We start from the raw sequence: 9,366 nt of genomic DNA, 5'->3' as shown, positions 1-9,366 counted from the left end.
GGAGAAAAATTGGATTTGTCTGTTGACCATGCTTTTCAAGAGCAACGTCGTGAAATTTCAGTGGCTAAGGTAATTGCTGACCCTTTCTCCCACACACCTGCAAGAGGAAGTGTGCAACTTTATTTAGAAAAAAATAACATAATTTGCAGTCCTTTGTTACCATACATAGATCACAGAACTTTAAGTTGCAGAATGCAGGAATCACACATAAGGAGGACTTGGGCTGTACTCAGTTTCCGCCAGAAGCTTTGGAGCCTATTCAGGGATATAAAGATGACGTCCAGAACAACAGAGGAGTTTCTAAAGAACCTATTGAGAATATGATCCTACGTAATTTCGAGGTATGCTAAATTAAATGCTAGTCAAGTTTATCTCGATATCTTTCAGGGACTGCTTTTTATGCATCATCAAATACATTTCAATATCAAATCAGTTCATTCTCAATCGTCGCTTATTTTTTTTTTTATTAACTCACCGTCACGATTGTCTCCCGTTATTTGGCCCCATGATTTCAGCAGAAGAAATAAATTAGGAAATCCAACAGGCAAATTTCGACCCTGAGCACAACCGCCAACGTGAGCGCAACAAATATTTTTCATTTTTCATGATCGCTTCTTGTCTGCTGAACTATCTTTTGGTTAGGGCTTGAACATGAAACCTAAGAGTCTAAAGAGCAACACCCTAACATATTCTTCTTTTGTCAATTGATCTAGACCCTTAGTCACCGTCGCCCATTCTTTGCACATATGATAAACTTGATTTTTCTTCTGCCTTTTAATAGGGCTAGTGGGAAATGTCCATTACTAATTGTATGAATTGTGACCTGACAAATCATTATGCTCTCAAAAGATCATTTCACAAAATTTAGTAAAGGTAGACAATGCTCTTTCTATTTATGTAGTTTTTTCAAATACATTATGCACGGTGAGCGACTAAATTTGAATGCCTGCACTGCTTACGTCTTGAGATTTGCATTTAACAACTGTGCAGTGTCCCCTGATTATGGCACCATGAATAGGGGTACTCATCATTTGGTATTTGGAATAAAACAACAAAGAGAACAACTAGAGCCTTAATCCCACTTACCCATCATTTGGTATAAGAGAATAATCTCCTTTGTTCTCAGCATAATGTTGATAAAACATGCTGAAAAGTAGACATATTTTTCATTTAATAATCAAATCATTCTAGGAAATTTTCTTTCCACAGTAGAATAACCCAACTGTTAATGTAGGGCCAGCAGCATTGTGACATGCAAAGACAATATCTTCAGTTTGACGAGGCTCAAGGGAATGTTGTGGCTAAGAACCATGGTTATGACCTATCTTCTATAGAGGCAAGGGAAGCTGCCAGTGGCATGCATATGAATATGATTAATTTCACTCAACCTACAACGTCCATGGCTTCATCTAGAAACATTGAAATTTCTAAATCAACTGTTTCTAGGCCATCCGGTATTGGCTCACACATAAATACCATCATGCCTACTGGTTGTGGGGCCACCGGAAATGCAATATCCGGTGACAAAGGTTGTTTGAAAATGCCGACAAGATTAGTACCTACTATGGGGTGTCATCAACCAGAAAACACTAGGAATATCCCCACTTTATTGAACAACAGGGGGAAATTTTTGGCCAGCAGTGAAGGAGGTATTCATGAAGCTCCGGCCTCAGGATTAACAAGTACTCTTGCTCCTCAGCCTTCCCAAATTGTGAAAGCTTCAAATTATCCCGGATTCTTAGAGCTAGGTGAGTATCAGAGAACTCAGGGCGACAAAAGGGAGTCCATGAATGAGCATGCGGATGCTGTTGAGGAGTCAAACCAATCAGGCCCCAAAAAGAAAAGGCAAGCCTGCTTTTTCCCTCTAATCATTTTATTTTTAATGCTTTTCAATGTTACTAAATATCAGCCACGTGTTGTTTATGTTTATGTTCTGCAGAAAGCAGGCAACAGGCATGAGTGATGATGATATCTGGAAGCGTTGCAATTGTAAGAAGACTAAATGTTTGAAACTGTAAGGTGGTCTGAAATTAAATATGTTTTAGCTGGTCTTGAACTGCTGTTGTAAATCAATTTTTTAACTTGATCTTTTTTGCAGTTACTGTGACTGCTTTGCTGCTGGCATCTATTGTGCTGGATCTTGTACTTGCCAAGATTGTTTCAATAACCTTGATTATGAAGATACAGTTCTTGACACTAGACAACAAATTGAATCTCGAAATCCACTTGCATTCTCTCCAAAGATTGTACAGCATTGCCCCGATTCTTCTCCAATACCCTTGCGACTGGGAAATTTTAGGAGTGCTTGTTAATATATTAATTGTTTCCTGCAGGAAGATGCGAATAATTCAACACCATCCTTAGCAAGGCACAAGAGAGGGTGCAATTGCAGGAAGTCTACGTGTGTGAAGAAGTACTGTGAGTGCTATCAGGTCCGTGTTCTTTTATTTCTTTATCAGGTTCATGTTCTTTCTTCTTAGCACTTATTCTTAATTGAGCCTATTTTCTGCTCATCTCGAAAGGCCAATGTTGGATGCTCTGACGGATGCCGGTGTGAAGGATGCAAAAATCCCTATGGTATAAAGGAGGGTAATATTTCAAACATTCCTATCCTCTCTCCGCACTCCTCATAGCCTCCCGGATGACTTGAACTGGTTTCTCTTACCATGTCATAAGGGCGGGCATTTAAGATTTCTCTTTTACCTTGGTCGGCAACTTGGCATGAAAAGGCGTGTTATTTATATTATATGTTTCTAAATGTTAGTTTGATAACCTAGGTACCAAGGAAATGCACACTCACATAAAAATGCTTACACCAGGAATATTTTGATCATTTTTTATGGATGCCTAATGCTAACACACACGCAACACCACACACCCCCCCCCCCCCCCCCCCCCCCTTGGACTGAGTTCTATAAATTTGCTTTCCCAGAATATGGCGTGGCTAAGGATGTCCCAAAGGAAGGATCCTTTCCTGAAAAATCTGAGACACAACTGAATGAGAGGATGGAAATGGCAGCAGCAGCAGGACAAGATAGTATGTTGGCCAGTGAGCTGTTCAACCATCACAACTTGACACATTTGACACCAGCATTCCAGTTTTACGAGTGAGATTCTCACCGATCCTGATGCTGTTGATTATGTTTGATACCCTTCAAGTCTAATCCCTCATCCTGTTGTTTGTCATCCAGCAGCCGTATGAAAGATATCCCTGAGTCCAGGTTTTCTAACAGCAGTTGCCTGCCTTCACCTCAATCTAATCTCCCCTTGCTGCCCGGTGAAAGGTCGCCAATACTGCCTCCGAAGCCAGACAACAATGGCATGTTACTACTGAAAGCTGGGAGAGGCTTCCAAGACTCAGTTCAAGGACTGAATTACAGCAATATAGAGACAGCAATGGAAAAATTCTCCTCACCAAGATATGATCTCACTACATTGCCTAATCATCCCTCCTCATCCCCAGCCATGGCCTTTCAAGACTCATCAAAGTTTGTAGACAGGCCGGCAACCATTGCAACTGCAAGATCACAATTGTACCCAGGAAGTAGCCATTTACCATCAGGGAGTTCTCCATATTGGCAAAGGCCACCACCCCCAACCCCGCCAGCTGCTACTCAATTTGGTGAGAGGACATTAACCCAGGCAGTCGATCTTACTACACAAGATGGCATGCTAAAGACACCGAATTATACTTCTACTCCCTTGGATGATGAAGTTAAAGCCGACTCCCCAAGTGGCAGTCGCTTGCCAGACTCTCCAGCATAGCTCAACAAGTTCGTATTCACCTTCATCGTCTGAATTTCTTTTTAGGAGATCATAGTTCTGAGTTTTGGACTAAGCTCTGTTTCCTCTAATTTGGAGGCTTTAGGATCAATTATTTGAAACACATTCTAAATTGCGAAGATTTTATAGTATCAAAAATGAAGTTTCTATGAAAGATGCACTTCAAAACATCATTTATTGTTAAAACATATGAATGATCAACTAAGAAACCCAACCCCCAACAAAAAGAAAAGGAATTCCTTCTCTTGCAACACTATTGATTCGAAAGAACCAGAGTGAGCCACAGGAAACTTATTTCAGAAAGAGACTGAAAAATGCAAGTATACCATACCATATACCCCATGCCAACATCTAAGCTAAGCTGCCCTACTACTCCCTCTGTGTATATTTGTTCTTCTTCAGGTATACCAGATCCCACCTCCTGCCACGGTTCTTCCAAGATCATGGCCGGGACCCCTCAAGCTCCAACATTGCAGTCAGCCAGCGGCAAACTTCATCGGTTTCTTCAGCAGTAATGTGGTGAGCAAGACTGTATTACAAGAATCAACATTTAAGGATTAATGCTACTAGAACAAACAAACCAAAGGCAGCTTGCTGGGAGCCAAGTGGCAACTAAATACCCATTGTACGATCTGAATGTCAGATTTCGAAATCCAGCAGAACTCAGGGTTTGTGCTGATCTTTCGCCATGATGGTATTCTACAAAATCATCATCTGTGACAGAAACGAAGGACTCAGACTATGAATCCATGGAGATTTGCAATATAGCAGCACTGTTAACCAAGTTACCGCATTGATAATATTATTTGATTTCATATTAGTCAGAGAAGGAGCATCAGGAGTGTGAATTTCACTTTAAAAACACAACAAATGTAGCAAAGGCATGAAAGCACTTTGGTTTCTGAAGCAAATGTAGGATAATAACATGATGTTGGTACATCATTATTCATTGGTATATTGGCCCATTCTCATGACAAGCGTAACCACCTAACTTAAGTGATATAAACATCTTATGAACAAGAACTGTCAAAATGAATCTAACTTTGTAATATAAATACCTAAGCCATGGCAAAGGAAGATGGGCAAGAGTGCTGCTCGTCGAACAGCCTCACGTGAACTTTCCAACCTGCTCTTCAATGTCCTAGAAAACAAATAAAATATAGTGAAAAAATAAGATGGTGTATCAAAAAGAGCAGTTGCACATATTGGCATGCAATTGCACTAAGGAACCAAATCCTAACCTTGAACAAGGAAGCCAACCACTGAGACCAACAACTGCACTTAGGTTAACAGGATATGAGCTTCCAGTCCCATATTTTCCAAAAGCATGGCAAGTTGCCGAGTACAAGGCAGTTGCAGCACCCATACTGAAGCCCCCAACGCCTAGTTTTACTGCAGGGAAGCAATATGAGTTTGCTTATTATGAAGCAGTAACAAGACACGATCCCTCAACGAAACAGCTGTTAATTCTGCAGTTTGAACATGCTAAGAGATTTGTAAGTTATAAGAAATCAAGAAGGGAAACCTACTATCATGGGGCTCTGTAGACAAGAGATTGGCGACATGTGCTGCAGAAGCATCTAACCCCTCCAAATCATTGGGAGCATTTTCTGAAAGATCTCTTCCATCAAACCCTGGCATGATTCAAGTCAGCAATTTATCATCAATTCATATTCAAAATTGGGGGGAAAAGACCCTTAACATGAAACTACTAATATAGGTGTCAGATACTACAACTAATAACACTATGATAACTACTGGATAATTATAAGGCCTGCAGAGCTTTAAACCAAAAGGAAATAAAGCAGGCATTCAAAGCAATGAACTCTTACAAGCAGTGCATGGATATCCACCATATATAGCTACTGGTCGAGTAGGAGCAGTTGGGCAAATCCACTTAATCTGTGTCAAAGGTTTTAACAAGAAAAGACAATAGTCATGAAATGTAACAATAATGAGAGAGAGCCATGTTGCATATTAGATGTTGATATACAATATGTAATTATCCCTTACATTTGGATGAGAAAGACTTTCCAAGATTTGGGCCCAGCTGCAAGACAGAATACCAAATGATTAAATCAATATTATTCTATGTTGGCCACTTTTGATTTGTAAATGCCCAACCAAATTGCCCAGAGGGGCTCAACTAACAAAAGGGAAAAAAGGAGGGGGGGGGAAATCAACTATGACAAAAGTTGCCAGCACAGGTAAATTGAGGCATGTAGGCCTTTATCTTATAATGCATAAATCATACACTGAAACTGTCAGTCTGCAAGCTCTAGGACCATCCGCAAAGTTGAGAACAGTCCTTAAAATTATGGAAGAAAACCTTATAGTATACTAAAAGATATCTTGCGATAGCACGTGAGATGATCACATTAAACCTATGGTCATTTTGATCAAGCCTCCTTATATTCTAGAAAATGAGAATCAGTTTACAGGCCTTCTTTATAGTTAAATATATCAATTTTGGTTGTCAAGTTGGAAGGAAATCTAGGATAATGCACAAGACCCATTCTACCCATGGCACATACAGTTTCCAGGATCAAGAGAACAGATAAAAGACAACTAAGCATGTCTTATTTAGGCATTGTGCGATTGGTCTACCCCATCAAATCAATAAAAAATGAGAATCTTCTAGAAAGGACTAGAGTCCAATATGTAATTTGACATCAAAACGTCATAAAAAGTTAAAAACATGTTCAAATATTGAGATTTTGTTGCGCACTTCTTTGTGTTTATTTAAACAAACTAATCCAACATGCTCATAAAACTACAGGCATATTCTTAAGATACAGAAAAGAAACCTTGTTTCAGCAAAAGAAACTGGAAATGAGGTGCTGATTAGAAAATCCACACATCCCATATCACAAACCATATATAGATCAATGTGCTCCAAAAAAGCCATTTAAAGTATTGGAATGAATTTTCAACCGGCTACATGTATGGCTTAAGAAGAAGACCAACGGAGGCTCCTATGAGAAGAGTGGATTGAATGGAATAAGTATTTAGCAAAAGAGGCAGAGGAAGACCAAGAAAAACTTAGTGGTAAACACTTAGGTATGATATAATTACTTATTAAGGCCTTAGAGAAGATAAGGCCATAGAAATCAATGGCAAGCTAGAATTTATGTAGCTGAACCCACATAGTAGGATAAAAGGTCGATATTTTTTTGTTATTGCATGAATGGCTCAAAAATAAACTTAAATCTCAATTAAGTAATATCCAAATTCATTAGAAAAATCAGCACCTCAGCATCTATCTATATAAATGTTGATCTAAGAGAGAAGCTGCAAAAAGAAGCATTACTACCTTGAGCCCATCTCACCCAGGCCATGTAGCCAGACTAGGGTAGCTTGGTGCCTTCCTCTAGGCCTAACCACATAGGTCCCCCCAAACTCAAACGTCCTCGAAGTAGTCCTACTCCCTGAAATGTTGGAGTAACCAAAAAAAAAATTAAAAAAAAAAAAAGAGGATATTATTATGCTCAAAGGTGAACGCGGTAGCAAAAACCACAAGTTGCAACGAATGGATACACTCACATTTCAAATATAACCCGGAAATAAAGAGACTGAAGAGAGAAAAAAACTAACCAGAACCTCCGGTAGAGCAGTTGAAGCTCATGTTTTTGCTTGAAGAATTACACTATGCAGACTCTTGTGGCAGTGACTAAGAAGAGCTTCTGCAATGAATGAAGCAAAATTTTGAGCATCTCTACTTATACCACGCCCGGAAGTGTCGCTTTGGAATATGACCCATGACTCTGATGCTATCTTTAGCTTACACCTATTATACACTAGCAGAAACTACCAAAAAGTAAATTCAGAAATTGAAAGGCACCAAAGAAATAAGTAGAAAAATAGCAATTCTTTATGACAGAGAATCCACAATCGATGCAAGCACATCAGTGCAGAACGAGCCATAAGCCACTCCACCAAGATGATCACTGCTTTGCAATGCACACAGAAAGAATCTATGCTTTTGGACAATGGCCAAAGAATAGCAGCTCACTTCATCAACCCAAGAATATTTCCTCAATAAAACCACAAAAGAACAACAAAAATCCCCATCTTTCAAAATAACACGCATACCTGGCTGTAACCATGTACAAATACACAAACCGGCTTTTTTTGCTTAATTTGTTCTAAATAAGATGATGGCTAATGAGCACCCTTTAACTACAAATCTAGAAGTTCAAAGCTTAATGCTTAAAATGAACTTGCAGATGCAGCAAAGATCTGAAATGAATGGGATAAATAGAGGTGGGGGTTCTAGGTTTTTGTACCAACCTGGGGTTAGTGTTCTTGAATGGAACTAATTCAAAAGCTTTTGGGCTTTTCACTTTACCCGCTTTCTTTCTGCATATTGTCTTCCTTTCACACCTCTCCCTCTCCCTCTCTCTCCCCCTCCCCTACCTTTGGTTTTTGTCCGTTCATACTGTGGTGTGGTTTGGTGTGGCCGTAGCAGAAACCCCTAGTGGGAGTGTGAAGCTGGAAAGTCCTAAACCGGTCACTTCCTCCCCTCTCTTGCCATGTGACCAAAATGCCCTTCACCCCTCTCTCAACTTTTTCCATCCTTCCTCCTGTAAATATTATTATTAGCATTACTGCATTATTATTATTGTCGTTGTTGTTAATGTGGGGGTGGGGGCAAAGTAATACTGACAGTGGATTTATGACAATGTATAAAATTAGTGGCCACTTTTGGAATTCTCCTAATAATTAAAATATAGATTTTATTTTAAAATAAAATATAGATTTTAGACCTCATTTTTAAGGTTACACCTTTCATTGATTGGTGAGATAAGTGTGATTAACACTCCGGAAATGAGAATAACATTTTTGTTCTAAGACTTGCTAAAAGCAGTGTATTATTACAACTTTATCTCATAGTCTTGTACTAGTAGTTTGTCCATATTCTAATTTGAAATCAAAAAGCTCTGATGACATAATAAACATATGAATAAGCTATTGTGAAAAAAAGTCAAATGCTTTGAGAGAATCATCTTCCTTCTTTACAATGAACAAATAATTTTAATTACTTTAGTGAATACAGCTCAAATTCATCAAACCCACCTTAATTAATTAAGTGGAGAATCATGCCTAAATACATACATCATCAAACCCCCCCTCTCACCCTACTCCTCCACATTGAGTGAATGGAGGATCTACCCAATGAAAAAAAAAAATCAAATAAGATTATGTAAGAAAAGTTTCTCTGATGGTCAACTATTAAACTAACAATGAGAGACAATAAAACAAAGTGAGAGAATCTGATTATTACAGTATAAAATATTCCTGTTAGTGACTTTAATTAGAAAATCAATTATTTGTCTATTACGCGAATAATCATGAGGCTCAATAAGAATAATCTTAGTTTATATGGATATTAAAATAGATATGCTGATGCTTTACTAGAGTTTAAATTGGTATGATGTGGTGATGCTAATGTATTATTATTAATTATTATTATGCTCTGCAAAGGAGCAAAGTGAAGATGGGACAAAAAAAAGTTTCAACTTCCTTATTATGTCTGGAATTGTGAATATTTTAATGATGAGTTTTTTTTTTTTAATCTTGATT

General features: G+C 38.5%; 2 protein-coding genes across 5 annotated transcripts; one reads left to right on the top strand and one right to left on the bottom strand.

Annotated features, from left to right (window-relative positions):
* The first annotated feature begins 1,252 nt into the window (after positions 1 to 1,252).
* On the top strand, positions 1,253 to 3,765 carry LOC127792316 (uncharacterized). The gene is made up of 7 exons (XM_052322808.1): positions 1,253 to 1,845; positions 1,940 to 2,014; positions 2,099 to 2,246; positions 2,334 to 2,432; positions 2,523 to 2,589; positions 2,933 to 3,107; positions 3,192 to 3,765. Exons 1-7 carry the CDS (start codon positions 1,253 to 1,255, stop codon positions 3,763 to 3,765), a joined length of 1,731 nt encoding a protein of 576 aa, XP_052178768.1.
* On the bottom strand, positions 2,907 to 8,260 carry LOC127796683 (uncharacterized). Of its 4 annotated transcripts, none has more exons than XM_052328978.1 (10): positions 8,074 to 8,260; positions 7,378 to 7,590; positions 7,097 to 7,211; positions 5,797 to 5,833; positions 5,616 to 5,685; positions 5,313 to 5,417; positions 5,025 to 5,175; positions 4,842 to 4,924; positions 4,404 to 4,497; positions 2,907 to 4,312 (listed from the first exon to the last, which is right to left on the bottom strand). In XM_052328978.1, the coding sequence occupies exons 2-10, from the start codon at positions 7,406 to 7,408 to the stop codon at positions 4,225 to 4,227; spliced, it is 774 nt and encodes a 257-aa protein (XP_052184938.1). In that variant the 5' UTR covers positions 7,409 to 7,590; positions 8,074 to 8,260; the 3' UTR covers positions 2,907 to 4,224. The 4 variants fall into 4 exon arrangements, with proteins under 4 accessions (XP_052184938.1, XP_052184953.1, XP_052184946.1 ...); XM_052328993.1 differs by having other exon boundaries at positions 7,378 to 7,580; XM_052328986.1 differs by lacking the exon at positions 8,074 to 8,260 and adding an exon at positions 7,876 to 8,057 and having other exon boundaries at positions 7,378 to 7,466.
* Between the last annotated feature and the right edge of the window lie 1,106 nt (positions 8,261 to 9,366).

This window comes from Diospyros lotus, chromosome 1 (assembly GCF_014633365.1).
Source record: "Diospyros lotus cultivar Yz01 chromosome 1, ASM1463336v1, whole genome shotgun sequence".
NCBI lineage: Eukaryota > Viridiplantae > Streptophyta > Magnoliopsida > Ericales > Ebenaceae > Diospyros > Diospyros lotus.
Note: the sequence above shows the minus strand (reverse complement) of the source record. Positions and strands in the feature narration are given on the sequence as shown.

Bases quoted from the DNA above. Each gene is read 5' to 3' on its own strand.
- LOC127792316 (XM_052322808.1), top strand. From the start codon at position 1,253: ATGCAAAGACAATATCTTCAGTTTGACGAGGCTCAAGGGAATGTTGTG. The intron at 2,590-2,932 runs GTAATATTTCAA...TTGCTTTCCCAG, and splicing joins TCCCTATGGTATAAAGGAGG to AATATGGCGTGGCTAAGGAT. The intron at 3,108-3,191 runs GTGAGATTCTCA...TTTGTCATCCAG, and splicing joins CCAGCATTCCAGTTTTACGA to CAGCCGTATGAAAGATATCC.
- LOC127796683 (XM_052328978.1), bottom strand. From the start codon at position 7,408: ATGAGCTTCAACTGCTCTACCGGAGGTTCTG. The intron at 7,212-7,377 runs GTTAGTTTTTTT...CCAACATTTCAG, and splicing joins CTGCTCTACCGGAGGTTCTG to GGAGTAGGACTACTTCGAGG. The intron at 5,176-5,312 runs GTAGGTTTCCCT...GCTTCCCTGCAG, and splicing joins GTCTACAGAGCCCCATGATA to TAAAACTAGGCGTTGGGGGC.